Source organism: Pelodiscus sinensis, chromosome 2 (assembly GCF_049634645.1).
Source record: "Pelodiscus sinensis isolate JC-2024 chromosome 2, ASM4963464v1, whole genome shotgun sequence".
Classification (NCBI taxonomy): Eukaryota; Metazoa; Chordata; order Testudines; family Trionychidae; genus Pelodiscus; species Pelodiscus sinensis.
The window spans coordinates 243578261-243599954 of record NC_134712.1 but is presented as its reverse complement, the minus strand read 5'-3'; the positions used below and the strand labels follow the sequence as shown (position 1 = coordinate 243599954).

The window sequence follows — 21694 nt, the reverse complement described above, 5'->3', positions numbered from 1 at the left end:
CAAGTTGGTGGCTTAGCTATGAAAAGTAAGTATTCTTCTTGAATAGGTATGATGAACTGTTTGTTTGCAGGAAATTCATGAAGCCTTTTGATATTAGGTAACCGTTTATTAACTATTACAGACTATGAAACTTCTTTAAAATTCATAAAGAAATGATCCAAAAAGCAGCAAGAACTGAGTTCTTTCTAGAGTGTCAACAGCAAGATTTATCTTTGAGTTTTAACTTTTCTACTATAAACATGGAAGCAACATTGGTGAGCCATGTACTGAGGTCACAGGCACCGGCTTCCAACTTTCCCCAGGGTGCTCAAGTTGTGCTCTTCCCTAGCCCCTGCCTTCACTCCATCCCTTTCCCAAAGTCCTCTACCCTTGCCATTCCTCTTCCTACCTGTTGTTTTTCTTCTCCCAAGTGTGCCATGTCCCAACTCCTCCTCCCTCCCAATACCTCCTGCATGTTGCAGAACAGCTGATCTGCAGCGTGTGGTTGGTGCTGGGAGGGAGCTGAAGGAATTGATCAGCAAGGCTTCTGGAAGGCAGGAGCTTCTGTGTGGGGTGGGAGGAAGGGAGCTTGGCTGCCCTGGGTGATAAGCTCCCACTAATTTTTTCTGTAGATGTTCTAGCTCTGGAGCACCTATGGAGTTGGCATCTGTGATTGAGGCAGATAGTCTGCCACCCAAGTTTAAATATTTATATTCTAGATAATATAACCATAGGTGTGTGTTAGGCTCCAAAGGCTAATTCCCAGGCTGAAGTTCAATTTGGAAATCTAGTCAGTATAAAAAATGAATTAAAAGTAATTCAGGGTGTGGTATCTGTTTCTGAGTCTTTTTGTCATCACAGTCATATTTTCCTACTTTTAAAATGTTTTTCTTCACTCACACACAAAACTGATTATCCCTAAATGGGTGTCAGTAAAATTGAGTATACCCAAACTAAACAACTGAAAATAGATATGTATTCCTATGCATGTAATATACTTTTTCTAATGTATTTATTCTATTAATTTTACAGGTTATTAGTCACAATAATTCAGTTATACTTTTTAGGCAGAACTGTGACTTAATAATAGTCATTCCTTTAAATGCTTCCTGCGGCTCCTCTTGGCTGTAAATGGCAAACTGGAGCCAATGGGAGCTGCAAGGCTCCGTGGCTATGGAGCCTTTAGATAAACAAACCAGAGTAACCTGTTCGCAGCTTTCTCAAAGTAGGCTCCGGCCCACTCTGGGGGAAGTCTAGGTTGGATATTAGTAAAAACTATTTTACTAGGAGGGTGGTGAAGCACTGAAATGGATTACATAGGGAGGTGGTGGAATCTCCATCCCTAGAGGTTTTTAAGTCCCGGCTTGGCAAAGCCCTGGCTGGGATGATTTAGTTAGGGCTGGCCCTGCTTTGGGCAAGGGGCTGGACTCGATGACCTCCTGATGTCTCTTCCAGCCTTGGGATTCTGTGATTCTAGAGACAAGAGGAGGTAGTTGAGAAATTAACAGATTTATTTTTGTATGTCTTTGTATATACACATGCAAGGAGACAGAGCAAGGCCATTTACTTGAAGTGCCCAGAACCATTCTGAAGCAAGGGCTGGTAGTTACTTGGTAATTCAGTGTTCTTTGTGAGCTGGAAAGTACATTTCCATGTGGGTGGAGTCGTGAATATTAATAAATGGAAAACTGAGCCAGTCAGAGCTCAGGGAGGGCGAAGCCATAAAATCGGCGCATGAAACTACTTATGTGGGTTCAGAGGATGATCCTGACGAAAGATATGATGGTGCCTCATAGAGTCAGGGGCTGGATGGCAATACCTGTGGTGACTTTTCCAGTCTCTTGAAACTAGTAGCTCAGTCCCTCGGTCCTCCACAGGAACGAATCCTTAATACAGTTTGGGACTTACATGCTATATTTATAAAGCTTGACCTGGATGTTCCCCTTGATACTTTTTTTTTTTAAGAGAAAAGTAGCATCTAGATCAAAATTTTTGATAGACTCATGGATTCAGCATACTTTTAAAATATTTTGAGATTATGTTTAGACCTTAATTTATTGAATTCAGATTTCATTTTAACCATGTTTATGTTTAAAAAAAAATGTAATTAAATAACATTTAAAAAGTCATCCATTTTCATGTACTCTGGCAAGCAGAAAAGCTTGATTTAAATAATGTATTTTAATGTGTTTTACATTTGAAATTTTCTTTAAGAAAATAACAAATTTAATTTCATTTTTGGTAACCATTAAAACATGTTGATTTTCAAGTAGATAAAGTCTTTATACTAAATTTGATGCTACATTTTGGTAAATAGGAGGACACACTATATCTACATACATTGCATGTTAAGCTGTATGATTGTTTAAGTTGATTCACATCCATTTTTATTTTTTGTACTATGTTAGAGAATGGTGAATGGTATATTTCTTTATTGCACTATTTTCCTACTTGTTATTTGTGTCAAGCTCTGATGAAAATTATTATTCAATTAAAATGCACAAAACCAGTGTGGTGTTTGATTTAAAAAAATCTTAAGTGTACTGGATAGATAAAAATAAATTATCCAAACATGTTTTGCACTAACTGACAAAGAAGATAGTGAATTGAATTGATTGTTTCTGGTAACTATCTACATCATTATTTTAAAATTAGTGGATATCCTCTCACAGTTAGTTTTTATTTATAGCTAAGAAGAGATAAACAGGCTTTCCTGCTGTTTCAACTTTTAAGAACTGTCTTCTTAAATCTGAATGAACTAGTTATTGAACTGAACTAGTTGAATAAACTGAACTGTGAAGAATATATTCCCTCTGCACCTACAGAAGAGGCTATTCCTGTCCAAAACTGTTTTAAAACCAACTCTAGCTCCAGATGGGATCAAATGTGCTTTTTACTTGTTCTGTGGTTTGACTTCCTTTAACATTTCAGTAGCAAACATTACTGCTTACTTTTATATTTTGTTTCTTATTTAAATAATTTAACAGATTATAATAATTGTAGGACTTAATATAGATATAATTTCAAATAGGTTGGTTTTTAGAGCTGAAAATTATTTGATTTAAATAAAAATTGATCTAAAAAAATTAAAATTTTTCCACTCTGTGAAGAAGCTTAGTAACTTGCTCAATGTTACAGAAAATATCTGTATCACAGCCAGGTGTAAAACACTAGTTCCTGGCTCTCAGACTTACGCTTCTGTCTGGGCTGATTCCCCACTGTGGCACTCTGAGTACAGAAGATGGGGGCCTTCAAAGACCTTAAATACGTTTGCCTCTAGGCTCTGCTTCTAAAAACTCCCAGTTACAGATGCCCTGGCTCTAAGAAAAAAAACAAAAGCTGCCACTATCAAGTGATTTACCCTAAAAAAAAGGGGGGGGGGAAACACTTGAATTCCTCCCCCAGGGATACCTGAAGAACTTTTGCCCCAAAGAGCTTGAAAAGAGAGAAACAAGCTGCTGTTTCTGGTAGCGAATTGCCCCATCTCAGGCAGGCAGATATACACGCAGACCCCTGTTATGTTCCAGGACACAAGAACCAAATCATCAGCTTAAAAGGTGATTTTTATTAGCAAAACAAAAGATATACTTGATAAAGCATACTTGGTTGCTAGATGTTATAGAGCAACTAGGAAAGAACAAATCAAAACACAAAGAACCATAGTCCTTTGGGCAATAACTTAAATGGTGAATGCAGGAGGGAAAGCATGGATTCACACAGAGAAATTTAAACCAAACAATCAAAAATAAAGAAAAATACCTTAATCGTGAATAAATACACATTTTCCCTTTATTGATCTCATCCCTTTATTGATCCCTTCCTGGTTCAGTCCACTTCCATGCCCCAAATTCCTTGGAAGCATGGTAATCCTGCTTGGGTTTACATCATTTTGCATCTCTCAATTCCTGGCTTAATTTCTCTATACAAAGAAAACAGGCAAGGTATCTTACACAATTCAAATTTCAGCACTGTGTTCCCATTGGTTCTTCTGGCCCTTTGCTAACCACCATGCTAGCTACCTTTTAGGAGGCCAGCATTCCTCCTATCCATCACAGCTTCAAACATATCTCTTGTTCTCGTCTGCCTCCATTAGACAATATAAACGTAAGGCACAAGTGTGAGAAGTCCTGCTGCTAACCCTGTCAGTGTCCATAGGATTGTGTAGATGTTAGAGTACAAAAGATCTGAATGGGCATTGGGATGGCTCACTAAATGATTACCTGCCCTGTTCATTCCCTTTGGAGCACCTGGCTTTGGCTAATGTCAAAAGACAGGATACTGGGCTAGATGGATTTTTGGTTTGACCCAGTGTGGCTGTTCTTATGTTAACAGAATAATATGTCCCACTGAACCTTTTTTTACAAGTAATAAGTAAGATAGAGAAAACCTTAGTTGAGTTGGTAATTAGGAGGAGGGTGAAGAGGATACCTTTTCACTTGTAAACTGAGAATGTTTGATACTTAAATCATTGGACATAAATATGGAACTCCACCATGTGATATTTAGTCATTTTTCAGAGCAGATCTGTGTCTAACAAAGTAGATGGTCCCTACACTTGTTTAGCTGTCACACTGTACACAGCGTGATCATTGTCTCTGCTTTGTATAGTCAGTTTTGAGCTTGAAAATGAACTGATTTCTTTTGATAAATTTTTTAGGTACACAAAACTTGGCTATGCAGGAAATACGGAACCACAGTTCATTATTCCATCATGTAAGTAACTTTTGCCCCAACTACTGATGTACAAAATTATGATGAGCAATACACAATTTGTTTTCCAGTTCTTTATGCAATCTTCCAAGGTCTCTTGTCCATATGGGAAGGGTTATTCATTATATCCGCATCCTTGGCTCGAGTATAACTAACAGGAACTCCTTCATGAAATTTGCCAGGATTATTTTAATTAAATCTACTTCTGCTTGCTATGACTAAGATAAAAAGAACTCTAGTCCCATTTCCTTCCTATCTCTAATGTTTTTCTGCCAGGATTTTGGTTTAGACAGAATACAAGGTACTTCCTCTCTACCTGACAGCATGGTTGCGGCTTGGGTAGTACTGGGAGACTTCTTGTCAAGGTAAGTACTGAAATGCGGGTACCACTTTCCTGCAGTGTCTATCCAGCTTTATGCAGGCTGGGATTCTAGAAAAAGTAAAAACAAATGCTAAATGATATAGTCCCTTGTTGGAAGCCATGTACAGTATACTCCTCTGTATCTGAACCTCTGCATTATCAGAACCTCTACCTTGTCCCTCAGCATGAGATACATTCTGCTCTACATAGAATTCATGTATCTCATGCTGAGCGACACAGAAGGGAGTCAGGTAATGTCAAGGGTTGGATAATAGAGCAGAGACCCCCAACCAAGACTGTGAGGAGGAGAAGCAGGACAGACGTGGCTACCAGCAAAGCTACCAGGCTGCTGAATGGCTCCTAGAGCTGTGCAGGGTGCCAGTTGAAGCCCAGCTATCATGAGAGTCAGTGAGCAGGGTTATGACAGCTGAACTTCAGAGGCAGGCGGGTGACACTGGACCCTGGCCAAGTGGGGAGGGAGGCTGCAGTCCTAATAGGACAGAGCAGAAATACTGGCCAGAGATGCTGCTTTGCCCTGCCAGGATTGCAGCTTTCCCTGCACTTTGCAGTGACTGGGTATCATCGGCTCTGTGGCAGTACAGGGAGCCCTCTTCAGCCTCTCTGTCATAGCAGTGGGGCCATGACACTGGAGCTGCAGAGAGCTCCCTATGCTGATACAGGGCTGATAACTCCCGATCTCTGCATATGCAAGATGTGGGAGAGCTGCTGTCCTGCTAGGGCAGAGGTGAGCCCCTTGACCAGTACTGCAAGGAAAAGGAAGAGTTCCTGGCTGTGAGGGAAGCCAGTCTGCAGCTGAATTCTTCCTGCCCTCTCACTAAACTGAATAAAATCCATATTCCCTATCCAGTTCAGATAAGAGGAGATTGCTTACTTGTACCTGGAGGTTCTTTATAGGGTCCCTACCTATATTCCACTCGAGGTAATGCACATGGTCCCAGACTCAGACCTTTTCAAAGTAGTATTGCTTAGCAGTCACCACATGCACCTTTGTATTGCCTCATGTTTTGGCACAGGGTGGTAAAGGGCGTGGTAGACTGGCCACATCTCTAGTTCTTTCTCTACTGCAGCCCTCCAGAGCCACAGCAGTGAGGAAGGAGGGTGGAATTAGAATACACAGGGTCTGCACATCTTGAGGAATCTCCAGTTACAATATAGACCCCTTCTGTAGGGGTATGTCTACACTACCCCGCTAGTTCGAACTAGCGGGGTAATGTAGGCATACTGCACTTGCAAATGAAGCCCGGGATTTGAATTTCCCGGGCTTCATTTGCATAAGCTGGGTGCCGCCATTTTTAAATCCCGGCTAGTTCGAACCCCGTGCCGCGCGGCTACACGTGGCACGGAGTAGCTAGTTTGGATTAGGCTTCCTAATCTGAACTAGCTGTACTCCTCATTCCACGAGGAGTACAGCTAGTTCGGATTAGAAGGCTAATCCGAACTAGCTACTCTGTGCCGCGTGTAGCCGTGCGGCACGGGGTTCGAACTAGCCGGGATTTAAAAATGGCGGCGCCCGGCTTATGCAAATGAAGCCCGGGAAATTCAAATCCCGGGCTTCATTTGCAAGTGCGGTATGCCTACATTACCCTGCTAGTTCGAACTAGCGGGGTAGTGTAGACATACCCAAAGACATGGTTTTAAGGAGGGGTGAGGAACCTTTTTTAGGGTCGGGGCTGCTGACCCACAGAAAAATCAGCCCTGACTGAGAAGGAGAAAGACATTCCCCTTGCTCACCAGTGTCTAGGGAGGCCCAGGCTACTGGATTTTATGTGCACCAGCCCCACGGTGCGGTGACAGGAGGGTGAGCACCAGCATGGGCTCTCCAATGCCCATTTGCATGTTAAGGCAACAGGGGATGCTTCACTGCCGCAGCAGGGGGGCAGGAGGGAGTAGGCGGTACCATGGAGGCGGTGTTAGGGGGATCTGACTTTTCAGCCAGCTCCTCCCCACCAGCTCCTGTTCCCTCTCTCCTTCCTGCCTCTGATACAGAGGAAGTGTGTAGGTGGGGGGGAAGTGAGTAGTTGAGTACTTGACTCGCCTACCTGCTTACATCCCTAATAACGGATAGCTGGTAATAATGTGTGGCATCTTTGTATATTACCCAAAGTTCATGAATATTTATATACGTCCTGGTCTCTCGCATTGTCCAGGTGCTGTGTCTCATGTGATCTCCAGCATGAGCACCCTGGCCTGAGAGTGATGCATTTGTTATAACTGTCATGGTCAATGAGAATGGGAGGAAGGAAGTCCTTCCACAGACTTGTATTGGATCTGTCCCCATCAAAGAAATGACCTTTGGTGGAACATGATGCATAGGGGAATAGAGTCTTTGCAGCTAATGTTGCGGACAACAAGGGTGCAGGCTGGCAAAGGACATAACGTATATGCATGCCACGATATGCTCTAGGATGCAGTCATACATGGACTTCAGTGTCAAGTAGTTAGAGATCTGGATCTGTCATCCAGCTGATGAGATGACCTTTCAATCCACGAGTTCCTGTTTCTTACTCTCCGTATGGTTGATCTTGCTGTTGTTGTATTTGTGCCAAAGGAGCTGGACACCAGCTTCTTGGGTGAGGCAAAGGAAGAAACTGCCATGGAGCTGCTGGCACTGCTTGGCACTCATGTGGAACCCTGAGGCAATACAAGGATGCATGCATGAACTGCCAAGCATTAGTCTTTTGAGCAGCTCCAGCTTCAGGACTATGGTGTATGCACATAACACTTGATAGACTACAATAGGGACCATTACTCCCAGTTTTAGGAATATACAATATCCACCTTTTGTGGTGCACAAGTGCTGTGCCCTTAGTGTATTAAAATGGTCTCATTATTTGGATCAGTTACCTGTTTTTATAGATGCATATTAAAGCAAAATGTTCAAATCTAAATTTTATATCTTTTTAAATGCCATTGATTTTAGTTGTCCTTTATTTCAGTAATGTTTTGTATATTATGCTTAAGAGCTTCGGTATGGACTACATATTGCCTTAAATTTGAGATACTAATTATGTTTCTCCTGTATTTTAAAAAGATGTATAGAAATTTGTTCCATTAATCTAATACAGCATGTAGTTTTCTAATGCCCACAGTATTTTTTTTTGTTTGCTTGCCTTGAATGCTGACTTTTTTTGATATATTTTACAAGGTAAGGAAATGCTAGATAAGCCCTGAGGTCCAAGGAAGTAACTGAGAAAGCACCCTTTCTCAGAACTATAGCATAATAATGATGTGGTTCAGTTAATAATTTTTAGTGTTAGGCAATTTTCTAAATCGAAAGAGTTTATAAAGATATATTTATATGTTGAGCTAAATAGGTTTGTGTGTACAATATGGTAGAAAATATTTCTCATAACTATTAATTTAATGTAAATCCTGCTTTTGACAACTGGAATGTTTTGTGGGGTCTGGTTTGAAAAGAAGTCCTTTGTCCTAATACTGATAGTAGCCTTCTTAGGTGATTATTTTACAATACTGTCTGTTCTCCATTATAAGTAGTTGAGTGTGTGATTTTGGCTTAATGAAACAAGATTGTAAATAAGCAGGCTACATTTTACAGTAGTTTATTCTGTTTTTATTCATAGTTTGCCCTAGATTTCTTGCTGCTTAGTCTTTCTGCCTACACCAGCCTTCTGTTAGCGATTTTAGTGATAGTTGCCTCCTGTTAATAACAAGCATGAATGTCTCAATCGGCTTCTCTATAGGGCTGCAAATTGATTTTTTTTACTAGCCGTAATAATGGCTCAGTAATTTACTGTTTCAGAATATTTTTTCTTTATCCAACTGCTTCCCCATTTTCCTTTCTCTGAAATCGCCAATATGCCTGATATATTGAGACCCAGAAAAACCTGTGATTTCCTCACTTCAGGAGTGCCTACTGAATTGGAAATACAAAAATATACCGCTTTCTTGAATCCTGTAGTTGGCAATAAGGTAAATTTTTTAAGTGATCTGTGTGGGGATTTGGTTGCCACTCCCACTGATGATAATTGTAGATGAGTGACCAAATCCTCTGCACTGCACTGAAAATGCAGGCTAATATGTTAGTTTGTCAACTTGTCACATCCTATATTCCAGTCTTTATTTTTGAGAAAAGAAGTCTTGAATGCTTTATTTAAAGCAGGAAAGGAGAATGCTTAACACCTCAGTGTTCCATTAAAAATGAAACTTTTTCTCTGACTTTTATAATGGATTTTTATTTATTTATTTAGGTATTGCAATCAGAGAGTCAGCAAAAGTAGGTGACCAAGCCCAGAGGAGAGTACTGAAGGGGGTTGATGATCTAGACTTCTTCATAGGAGATGAAGCAATAGATAAACCTACGTATGCTACAAAGGTAAGAATATATAATGATGCTTTAAGCATCTTTCAGAAATCTTCCTGAATTGACTCTTTCTGTGTTTTCATTATTGTAGATTATTTCAAAAAAATTTGACAGACATTTAAACAATGATCTGAAGTTTGCTATCATTAAGTATACTACAAATTAAACTTCTAAAATTCAGGACTCTCTGGTCTGGCAACATCGGTGGTCTAGCAGGATCACAGCTATTACTGGACCAGAGAGCCCTGGCTGGCCAGGGTTGGGGAGTGCAGCCCCACTTGGGAGGGAGGCAGCAGGGCTGGTGGCCAGGAGAGCATCTTAGACTGGTGCCCCTAATGCAATGGGGAGCACAGTTCCAGACCCAGGTGGGAGCGCAGCCCCAGCAGGGCTTGTGGCAGTGGGGCTGTCAGCAGGGAGTAGGGCCAACAGCCGGGAGGGGAGAGTTGACCTTCGTGGTCTGGCAAACTCCATGGTTCGGGACTGCTCAGACCCCAAGGGTGCTGAATCAGAGAGGTCCCACCTGTAGTTATTGCAAATGCAGAATGAAAGGATTTACTTTAGTTTGCTTCAGTTTAGCATTTGCAAATGTGGGTGGGTTGGCCTCTTTCTTTTTTTTTTTAAATAGGTATTTTACCAATGGTATAGCAACATTGATAACATGCATTTTTTTGAGGGTCCGTTTATATAAGGCACTTTCTTGTTCCCAGTAGTGTTAGTAACTTGAAATAGTCATAGATGCAAAATCTTTTTATTTCCCCTTGCTGAAAATTAGAGAATATCTATATTTATAATACATTTACTGTATATTTTGGTGCTCATCAATTTGCTTTGAGGAATGTCAGAACTTGTCCTCTGGCCCCTTTGCACAGGGTCATCCTATAAGCCCATTTCTCTGTGCCTCACTATTTCTTTTTCCTATGAAGGAACATTTTTGGGGTGGGGACGTTGATAAAATAAGGGTATATATTAAATTCATAAAATAAATATCAGATTTTTTTTAATGTATTAGGATAAACACCAGTCGTGTGCTGGGCACTGAAAAAATATGCAAAGCTAGTCGTTGCCTGTAGGAACCTATGGTCTAAAATAATATCATACTTAAGACTTGTTTTCTCTATTTATCTTTGATCACTCCAAGATTGTAAAATGCTTCCAAAGGATGAGAAGTCTCACATCCCTGGTTTACAGGTGGGATAACTGATGTAGAGGGAGGTGAAGTTCTTTGCCAAAGGTCACCCAGTAAGGCAGCAACAGAGCTAAGAATAGAACCTATGTCTTCTGACTCCTAGTCCATGAACAGAATCATAGTGGGAGATTCAGGAGAGGACAACTTAAAATTATTGGTTTTCTTTTATAATTAGAATGGTGACACACAATGTTTACCTAGATTTGTATTTATGGTTTTCATTGAAGAAACTAGGATTTTGCTTCTCATGTTCATTGTATTGTTACCTATCAGGGATGTGAATGATTAACCAGTTATTCGGTAAGCCTTACCTTTAATGTTACTGGCTCCAGTTAACTGGCCAGAGCAGCCTCTGTCCATGGCAGGCCTGGCCCGCCTCCACTGCAGCAGACGGGCTGCTCTGACCGGCCAGCTGGAGCATCCCCTGTCCGTGGTGGGTCTGGGCCCCCCTGCTGTAGGAAGGGACTATTCTGACCGGCAGGCAGACTCTGACTGGGAGTCTAGCAGCAGCAGCAGCAGCCCTAGTCCCAGAGCCAGGAGCCTGCTTAGTCAATTAACTGGTTAACTTGTTGATTGGAATTTTGCATCCTTATTACCTATTGGCTCATACACATGATTTAAAATGTTCTATTTCTTCAGTGGCCTATACGACATGGTCTTGTTGAAGATTGGGATCTCATGGAGAGATTCATGGAGCAAGTAATTTTCAAATATCTTCGTGCTGAACCTGAAGATCATTACTTTTTAATGGTGTGTAAAGGAACTGGGTGAGAAAATGCTTCCACAAATGGGAGATGGAATAATTGTGCTGGATATCATTCCAAACACAGGCATTTATTTATTTATATATATAAATCCTAGAAGCCTTTAGTAACTTTTCATTTTTATAGCTTTAGAAATAATTTATAAACTCGCATTACTGGAAACCGACTCTTTACTCCTGAAGTGGGCTTCTTGCTTTGGGCTTTATTTTTTTAAAGCTTTGGGTGGCTTGATTGAATTACATCTGTCAGTAATTGGCTGACTTCAGTCAAACAAAATAAAGCATTACAGTGAAATAGGGAGAAATGTCACTTAGCAATATGCTATATGTTAGCAATCATATGTACAGTTCATAGAATCATAGAATAATAGGACTGGAAGGGACCTCGAGAGGTCATCGAGTCCAGCCCCCTGCCCTCAAGGCAGGGCCAAGCTCCGTCTACACCATCCCTGACAGATGTCTATCTAACCTGTTCTTAAATATCTCCAAAGAGGGAGATTCCACCACCTCCCTTGGCAATTTATTCCAATATTTGACCACCCTGACAGTTAGGAATTTTTTCCTAATGTCCAATCTAAACCTCCCCTGCTGCACTTTAAGCCCATTACTCCTTGTCCTGTCCTCAGAAACCAAGAGGAACAAATTTTCTCCTTCCTCCTTGTGACACCCTTTTAGATATTTAAAGTTATGTATTACCTTCTGTGAAAGGTTTTTGTTGAAGATTAAATTAGTTACCTAATGCAAAATTCTTTTTTTAAATCAGTAGTTGCACATAGGAGGAGACAAATATAAAGACTACATTATTCATAGCTGTATTTTTTTTTAAGTAAAACCACCATTAAGTAGTTAAGGTCCCAGATTGGATGAACCTTAAAACTTGTTCATGATTAAACATTATATGAATTGTTGGGAAAGGTGGTTGTGTGCAACTAGATTTGCTTGTTTGCTTGGAATCCTGAAAAACAATTTGATTTTAGTTTACTTAAAATTTAATGCAGATGATTTCATCTATTTTCCTTGGTAATTCACTGCCTTTCATGTAGGAGTAGCAGGGATGTGAAGAATCATTGGAGGCAAAGTCTTCTTCCTGTACATAATGAAGATTATCCTTTGTATACAAATTCTGCAAACACACATGCACTTTGTCTAACTTTATTATGATGAGTAGTCCTATTGAAATCAATGGGACCACTTGCAGTAGGAAATTGGGAAGTTGCAAAAGTGTTTGTGGGATCACCGTCATTCATTGAATGTGACTTTTTTTTTTAATTCTTGTACTGCTTACATGTCAAAGGCATGCTATTTATTATGGCCACAGTACAGGCAGTCCCTGGGTTACGTACAAGATAGGGACTGTAGGTTTGTTCTTAAGTTGAATTTGTATGTAAGTCGGAACTGGCGTCCAGATTCAGCTGCTGTTGAAACTGACCAGCGGCTGACTACAGGAAGCCCGAGGCAGAGCTGCTCTGCCCCGGGCCTCCTGGAATCAGCCGCTGGTCAGTTTCAACAGTGGCTGAATCTGGACGCCTGGGACAGAGCAGCTGGGGCGCTGCCGGGTAGGTCCCCGCAGCGCCCCAGCTGCTCTACCCAGGTGTTCCCAAGTCAGCCGCTGCTGAAACTGATCAGCGGCTGATTCCAGGAAGCCCGTGGCAGAGCTGCTCTGCTCCGGGCTTCCTGGAATCAGCCGCTGATCAGTTTCAACAGCGGCTGAATCTGGACACCTGGGACAGAGCAGCTGGGGCGCTGCTGGGTAGGTCCCCCGCAGCGCCGCACCTGGGCGCTACTGGACCAACCTGGCAGCACCCCAGCTGCTCTGCCCCAGGCGTCCCCAAGTCAGCTGCTGCTGAAACTGACCAGTGGCTGACTACAGGAAGCCCGAGGCAGAGCAGCTCTGCCTTGGGGACACCTGGGGTAGAGCAGCTTGGGGTGCTGCCGGGTTGGTCCAGTAGCACCCAGGAGTGCCCCAGCTGCTCTACCCCAGGCGTCGGCGAGAAAAGCCTGGTCTGCCTGGATGTCATTTCTGTTCACATGTCAAACCAAAGCTTTTTCTAAATAATCAATAATTTTTCAAAGAAATGTTAACAATCATGTTGTGGAAGGTTGGGCCTGCGTCTAACCTCCAAAGAGTAAATGGATCCAGATCTGTTTACCTGGGACTTATTTGGGGTTCTTGAGTACATTCATAAAATGAAAAAAATTGATTACTGCTGTGTCAGGAGCCTCATTTGATAAAAATCTGAACTGCATTAGATATTTAATAAGGTGACTTTTCTTTACAGACAGAACCGCCACTGAACACTCCAGAAAACAGAGAGTATCTTGCAGAAATCATGTTTGAATCTTTTAATATACCAGGACTTTACATTGCTGTTCAGGTGAACAAAGTGAATCTATACTTCTAAAGTACAGTATAACTGGAGTATGTATGGTCTTCTGCAAGCATATACCTAAAATGTTTGAAGCAGGATTTGGGGTCTGGAAGGAATTTTCCTCCAGGATAGATTGGCTGAGGCCCTGGACGTTTTTCGCCTTCCTCTGTAGCATGAGGCACGGATCCAGGAGTGGGTGGGTGAGATTCTGTGGCCTGCATTGTGCAGGGGGTCAGACTAGATGATCATAATGGTCCCTTCTGACCTTAAAGTCTATGAGGATTATCTAAAATTGTCTATTAACATGTTCTATTCATATCTAAATATTAACTTTGCTTCTTATCTAGGCAGTGTTGGCCTTAGCTGCATCTTGGACTTCACGGCAGGTTGGCGAGCGTACATTAACAGGAATAGTCGTTGACAGTGGTGATGGAGTAACGCATGTAATTCCTGTGGTAGGTAGTAAATTGTAGTTTACAATCTTAAATTCTTTGTGTGACTGTGAAAGTTTCTTTGGTCTTCAGTTAATAAATCAATTTTATTTTTGTCCAGTTTTGGGGATATTAATTGTGGCACTGTGGAAGAGTAGTGGAGATTAGAGGAAAGAATGTATATATGTGTAAAAGGGATGCCGACACATTCATTTTAGAACCAAATTATAGATATGCCTGCAGTAGAGGATATGTAAATATAAATCAAATTTTTAAATTTTTCAATCTTATAGTGGTGATATTAATACAGAACAATCAATATTTTCCAAACCAGTCTTGACAGTGTGATTACAGTAGCTGTAAAACACTGAAATCTAAGTTCATTAAATGCCATTATGGTTCTTTCTCTTTGAGGTCAGAAAGAAATGCCATACTTGGTCCATCTAGCCTAGTATCCTGTCTTCTAACATGAAGGCTTTATAAAAGGAGTCAATATGCCTTTTGGAGAGTCCTATTCTTGTATAAATAGGAGTCTTATTCCTGTCCGTGCATCTTTCTTTATCCAAATTTTTCCAATGATCAATATTTATTAATGCTGCTCAAATATGAAAAAGTTGATCAGTGTGGTGGATAATCTTTCATGATGGTGAGATCATTTCTCCTTTGAAGGTGTAACACTTTTCTGTGTCCTGAGTTCTATACTGAAAATGTTTTTTTGGACATTTGTATAGTATTCTACCTTTTGAATATGGAATATTTCCTCATGATACTGTCTTCACTTTAGTGTACACTTAGTTTGGCTTTGTTTCACACAAGTATATATAAACAAAGCACAGAGAACTAGTTGGTTTCTAATTGTCTAAATGTCTTAGGATACAAAGATTAGAGTAGAGAAATAATGATTGTAATTTCTGTTCCAATTATGGCACTCAGTATATTTGCGGGAGACATAATATGCCTGAATGACCTCTGAATACTGGAATATATTACAGTGCTGTGGGCTCCATTCAAATGTTTAGGTTTATTGCATGTTTGTGATTATCTGTACTGTGCATTATTTGCCATCAAATGGGAACTATTGGAAACTAAACAAGCTTGCCATATGAAGTAGTCATTGCTGTAGTAGTCATTGCTGTTACTGGCTATGGCCAATATTACCCTCTTCCTTTTTCTCAGAATTCCATTACTTCTCTTTACTGTGCTCATTGGCCACTTCCCTTCCCTTGAATACCTTTTTTGTTTTTCGATATTTTTGTAAAGCCTTTTCTTTTCTATCAATTTTTTTATGCAGGATACCTGCTTTCTCTACTCAGGAGTACTTTTTGCATTTTGTAGATCAGTGTTTCTCACCCAGTGGTTTGAGTACCATTAGGGGTACTTGAGAGAAGTCTGGGGGTACATCAACACAACTGAAATTTGGAGAAAACTCAATTTTTGTTTTAAGTTTTACAGAGCTTTGTTGTTTTTGTACTTTTTACACCCAAAAATTGCATCGCCCACCCGGCTACAATTAAGTTATCTAAACAAATGTGTTGCCACGGTAGAAAAAAATGTGCGTCTGAAAACTGTAAATACTGGGGGTACTTATAATTTTTTTTTGAAAAGGGGTACTTTATTAAAAAAAGATTGACACACCCTACATTCCTGAAAAAGATGACATAGTTGGAACATCTCTATCTTCAACATGAATTTAAGATTAGCCTTTTACTCATCTTTTTTTACACTCACTGCTGATATAACATTAAGCAACATCAGTTGTGCACATAGTAATCAAGTACCTTAGAAAGTAGGTGTTTACAAATGTGAGGTCACTCTGAGAGGTGTCAAAGTTTCACTTTTAGTTAAAACAAATAAACTAAGAATCTCCTGGGTAAAAATGAACATTATATGCTTCTGTTAACTTTTGGTGCTTCATACATGAGCTTTTTCTAAGCCTTTTTTTCCCCCCATAGGCAGAAGGATATGTAATTGGAAGTTGCATCAAACATATCCCTGTTGCAGGGAGAGATATTACATACTTCATTCAGCAGCTCCTAAGGGACAGGGAGGTGGGAATTCCACCTGAACAGTCTCTGGAGACAGCAAAAGCTATAAAGGTAAAAATTTGATGTGAAAGTTGCCTTCGTTTAAAGAGAGGCAGATTTTTGTTTTCTTTTGTTTTTAACATACTGTCTGTGGCCCTTTTTACTTACACAAATATAGGAATTGTCTAACTATACTTTTCCTTCTGTTTAATCTCTTCACAAAATGAGGGGAAAATGTGTTCAAAACAGCTGGCGGTTTCCTCTAGGCCCGTGGTCACCAACCTGTCGATCGCGAGGCCTCGACGTGTTGATCGCAAGGCCCTGACCAGTCGATTACGAGGCATTTGGGCAAAACCAGCCATTGGGATTGTGCTGGGGGCAGGGCAGTGCCTGAAGCCTCCCCTTCGGGCTCATAGTTTTTAAAGAAAAATGGGCCTTCAGCCACTTTTCTAAGCGGTCTGCGGGGCAAGCAGGTAGCCTGCCTGGGGCTCCCCGCTACATTTGTGGGCTGGATCAAGCCGGTGGCTTGGCTGGCTGGATCTGGCCCATGGGCTATATTTTGTCCAGGCCCGATGGAAGGGGTGGTTCCCTTTATGTTTCAGACCCCTTCAGGAGGCGCGGGGGCAGAGCTGGACCATGATTACGAACCAAAGTTCATGAATGGGTCCCCCCTGCAAAAGTTATTGCCCACCTTGGTGTAAAGGGAAGCAAGGAGAAATACTGATAATTATCAAACAAGGTTTTTCTTTAGGGTTACTATGTATATGCTTTAAGTGTGAAATTGGCATTTGATTCTGGCTTTCAAGAGAACTTTCTTTTGTCAGGGGCCACACACCAGTGAAGAGCAAAAACAAAAACAAAAAAACCACACAAAAAACCCCCCACACCTTATTACTGACCTGGGTCTAGGCTGCTGGTGCTTGCATTCCAGTCCCAGGCAGAAAGAGGAGGAGGGGCTGCGCCAAGATGCCACGATAGTTAAGAAAATTCATCATAAAACTTTTAGTTTTGGGTCTTATACAATATTATTGAGATGATCACCTAATTCTGATCTTGCAGCTAACTGCATACAGGTGGACCTTCTGTCTTTACAGACTCATTAATTTCAGTAACATTCCATACAGCTAAGGCAGTGGTTCTCAAAGTGTGATCCGTGGACCACTAGTGGCCTGCGGTGGTCTCCCAGGAACCCTGTGGCAGGAGCTCACCCCTCCCCCCGCCCCATGCAGCGAGGAGTTGGCGTTTAGCCGTGAGGCTGTAGCATTAGCTCCAGCCGGCAGGCAGAGAGGTGAAGAAAGCAAACTCACACCCCCACTGCACGGGCTGCGGAGCTACACATGGAGAAGCACCACTGCCATGGAAAGAACGGTGCGTCTCTTGGTTGGTCCTGTGGGCCAGGCAGCAGGTTGGGTTGCATGGAGCTCGGCTAGGTGAGATGGGCTGTCGTAGTGCAGAAGTGGCTGGTGGCCCCCCATTTCCCCGGCAGCAGGTTGGGCTACATCGTGCTCAGCAGTGGTGAGAGGAGGCGATGCTGGAACTGAGGACCCTGCGCACGCAAGAGGCAGGTGGGGTTCGGGGCCCTTCAGGGCTTTGCACCCACGGGGCTTGGTCTGGAGGGAGGGACTGAGCTGCCTCAGCTCCCGCCTCCTGAGAGTGCCATGGACTGTACCCTTGTGGAACCCATCCCCTGCAGGGCTGTACACCCCGGGGTCACCATCCCACCCACCCTCACCTTGCTGCACCACACCCAGCCTTCCTGCCCCTCCATTTCCCTGGAAACCTTCCCCCTCTGAGCCACATTGACCCCAGCCCTATTTCCAGGGGCACTCTGCCTCCATCTCCATGAGCTCCTTCAGCCAGTCTGCCCCCCAGCTTTAGTCCCAGGCACTTCCTGCCCCCATCTTCCTGCCCCTGGCCGGACACCCTGCCCCAAGTCTGCTCCTGCATCCTCCCTCCTGGCTAGACACCCTACCCCCAAGCTGCTCCTGCACTCTCCCCACTGACCAGACCCCCTATTCCTAGCCTGCTTCTGCATCATACCTCCCACACAGACCTTGCACCCTCACCCCCTTCTGCACCCATGTCCCTCCCAGTTCTTGCACCCCATCCCTATCCCGCTTACTGGCAGCCCTGTACGACACACTGAACCCCTCGTTTTTGTCCCCATTCCAGAGCCTAAGGGGGGTCCATGAAATCCATTAACGCTGGCAGCCCAGAAAAGTAAATTGACCTATGGGAAGCCCTGAACCTCAGTCCTCCCTATTCCTTCCCGTGTCTCTGTGGGGCTGGAATGCCAGAGGAGTGAGATGTCTCAGTTGGGAGCCACATCAGTGAGGGTTTTTGGAGGAGTGTTTTCTCACTTGTGTGGTCCCTAACTGATTTTTCTGTGGGTCAGTGGCTCCAACACAAAAATGGTTCCCTACACCTGCCATAAATAAACAATTGAAACCTTTTGCGTTGGACATAAATTAATATTTTATTTAAAATGAAGTTTGATAAACATGAGAAACTTAATTTAAATTATTAAACAGATTAAGTGCTTTAAGCCATTCTCCCTAGCTGCAGCACTAGTAAAATGGCTTGGGTGTAATTATGTAATTAATGGTGAGTTTCCATTTGCACCTGGTGGTCCGTGGAAAGATTTACATTGAGCGAGGTGGTCCATAGGTCAAAAAGTTTGAGAATCACCGAGTTAAGGAGTTTGTGTGGTGCCCCATTGAAATCAATTAGGTCTTGTGCATCTCACTTAAGAATTGGGGGCCTCACATAATAAATTGATCGGACTTTTCCTGAAGAGCTTGTTCCTTCAGAGTAAGGCTAGAACTGTAACAACAGTGTTTACCAAATGTGAATAGAATGTAATAGGTTTAGACCTTTTTTTAATGCTTCAATTTTCCCTGTTTTCCTGAAATATTCCTTAGTATATTTATTATATGTGATCAGTTTAGGCAATTTTAAAGCATGTTATTTCTTTACAGGAAAAATATTGTTACATTTGCCCTGACATAGTAAAAGAATTTGCCAAATATGATGTAGATCCACGAAAATGGATCAAACAGTACACGGGCATCAACGCAATCAACAAAAAAAAATTCATTATAGATGTTGGTTATGAACGGTTTCTTGGACCTGAAATTTTCTTTCATCCTGAGGTAAGTAGTACAGTGCCTAGTAGTACATTTTTTTCAAGACAAAGTATAATATAATTTTTGAGGCAAGAGCACCACCCTGTGGAAATTATAGCAGTAAGTCTTGTCTGAGAGGGCTGGATGACTTGCATTTAATATATGCATAGAAGTACAATAATAGATGGCTAAATTCCCGTTGTTTTGTTTTTCCTTTGTTGGTATATAATGTCTAAATCATCCCGTTTTTCAGAAACCTAAACAAAACAAGAAAAATATACTCTGACATCTCAGAAATTGCCTGAGGCTTTTTTTTTTCCTTTTTAAAAATACTGGTTTAAATGTGCAAACTTCATGAATTATATACAGCATATTTAGTTGTATAGTCAAACCCTGTGAATATTACTCCTACTCATAGCTATTTACCAGAAGTAATATTTTCATTCTTGGACACTTATTTTTGAGGTGCCTTTTTAGATAAGCTCTGTTCATTGGAGTTTTCTTATTAAAATGACTTGTCTTGTAAAACTGAAGGCCAAATTCATCCTTGAATCAAGTCTATTGAAATTAGCTTTCATTAAACAGGTCTGAGCATATGTAAAGTTACCATTGATTGTATAAGCACAACCGGCATGTCATGATATTTCCCAACCAAGTAGCTCAGTTGTGATAGGTGCGGTGAATAGTCAGGCTCCTACAGGATACCCCATGGTAGGGAATGAACTCAGTTTAAGACTCAGGCAGATGGTTTGCAGGGTACCGGTAGGAAGGAGAAGGAAGCAGAGATGCTTACCTTTCTTCCATGCAGACAACTTGTGAACTGTATCCTCTAGGTCAGTGTTCTCCTACCTTTTTACACCCAAGATCACTTTTTAAATCTCAGAACAGGCGAAGATCTACCGCCCGGCCCCTTCCTTGAAGCCCCGCCCTCTCTACTCTCCTCCTGTCCATCAATTGCTATCCCCAGCCCTTACTTACACACTCTGATAAACAGTTTATTTTTAAATTATGCGATACATACAATTAAAATCATGTGTTTATAGTTATGAAATAAATGGTCTGTTTTTTATTCATGCTATTTAAATCTAAAATGAAGCATTTATAATTATACATTTTGTGGGGACAGAGTACTGTGGCTGGGGGCAGTGGAGAGGGAACAGGGTGCTGGGAGGGCAGAGGACAGGGTTCTGCAGCAGGGGACAGAGTGCCAGTGGGGACAGGTTTCTGCAGCTGGGGACAGAGTGCCAGTGGGGACAGAGTTTGGGGAGTGGGGACGGGAGTGAGGACAGAGTTCGGGGAGTAGGGACAGGGGAGTGGGGACAGCGTTCTGTGGCTTGGAAGTGGGGGCTGGGGAGTGGGGTGCCAGTGGGGGCAGAGAGTCACCTGCATCTCCCTCCTTCCAGCATTCTCCCCCCCCCCCCCCCCAGGGAAACCAGTGTGTGCCTGTCCCGAGGCCGACCCCTCCCGCCCACCCTGTGCAGGGAAGCCCCGCGCGCACGCGCCTGCCCAGGGGGCCGACTCCCCCACCCACGCAGGGAAGCCCCGTGTGCGCGCGCCTGCCCCGGGGCCAACCCATGCAGGGAAGCCCGGTGCGCGTGCGCCTGCCCAGGGGGCTGACCCTCCCCCTACTCATGCAGGGAAGCCCATGTGGGCGCCTGCCCCGGGGCCAACTACCCCTCCGCGCAGGGAGGCGCGCGCGCACGTCTGCCCCGGGCCCAGCACCTCCCCCCCCTGCAGGAAAGCCCCGCGCCCGCTTGTCCCTGTGCCAACCCCCCCACACCGGGAAGCCCCTCGCGAACGCCTGCCCCGGGGCCAACACCCCCCCCACGTGCTGGGAAACCCCCTGCGAGCTTCCCGCGGGGCTGACTCACCCGTCCTGTGCGGTGCAGGGGGCCGGCAGAGCAGCTAGCGCACTTCTGGAATTGCCGGAAGTGGCGCTAAGCTGCGGGACTTCTGAAGCCGACACTACCTCTGTTTTCTCTTGAGGTAGGTAGTGGGGCTTCTGAGGGGTGGGAGGGAAATGGGGGCAGGGCGGACAGGATGCCTCGCAAGCGACTGGTCGAGGCCTCGAGATCAGCCAGTAGTTCGCGATCGACCTGTTGGTGACCACGGCTCTAGGTAGTAGGTACACTCCTGCAGAAGGCCAGGATCAGAGGGAAGAGATGCAATCAGTATGTTCAACTTGTGTTAAGTAGCTTACTCTGAAGAAATACAACTGAATAGGAAAGGAAATTTATGTGGCTAGAAAGTATTTGCTGGTACATGGGCCAGTGAGACAGCTTGAAGCAATGGTCTAAACATACTGCAGTAATTCTGGACAATGGTATAGCATCTGTCCAGTTTCAAAGCACTTACTCTTCCTGCTGGGATGTATACAGAAGGGTTTTTTTCCCATCCAAACTTT

General features: G+C 42.9%; 1 protein-coding gene across 9 annotated transcripts in view; it reads left to right on the top strand.

Moving 5' to 3' along the window:
* The window catches only part of ACTR3B (actin related protein 3B), a 75927-nt gene that overhangs the window by 10470 nt on the left and 43763 nt on the right, over positions 1-21694 (top strand). For 6 of the 9 annotated variants that reach the window (XM_075922773.1, XM_075922779.1, XM_075922774.1 and 3 more), the window contains 7 exons: positions 4637-4692; positions 9280-9404; positions 11218-11328; positions 13621-13716; positions 14058-14165; positions 16094-16237; positions 19144-19317. In XM_075922773.1, the coding sequence (XP_075778888.1) occupies positions 4637-4692; positions 9280-9404; positions 11218-11328; positions 13621-13716; positions 14058-14165; positions 16094-16237; positions 19144-19317 (814 nt within the window). Of the gene's footprint in view, positions 1-4636; positions 4693-4965; positions 5055-9279; positions 9405-11217; positions 11346-13620; positions 13717-14057; positions 14166-16093; positions 16238-19143; positions 19318-21694 lie in introns of those variants that run through there. The other 3 variants (XM_075922780.1, XM_075922781.1, XM_075922782.1) reach the window with 3 other exon arrangements.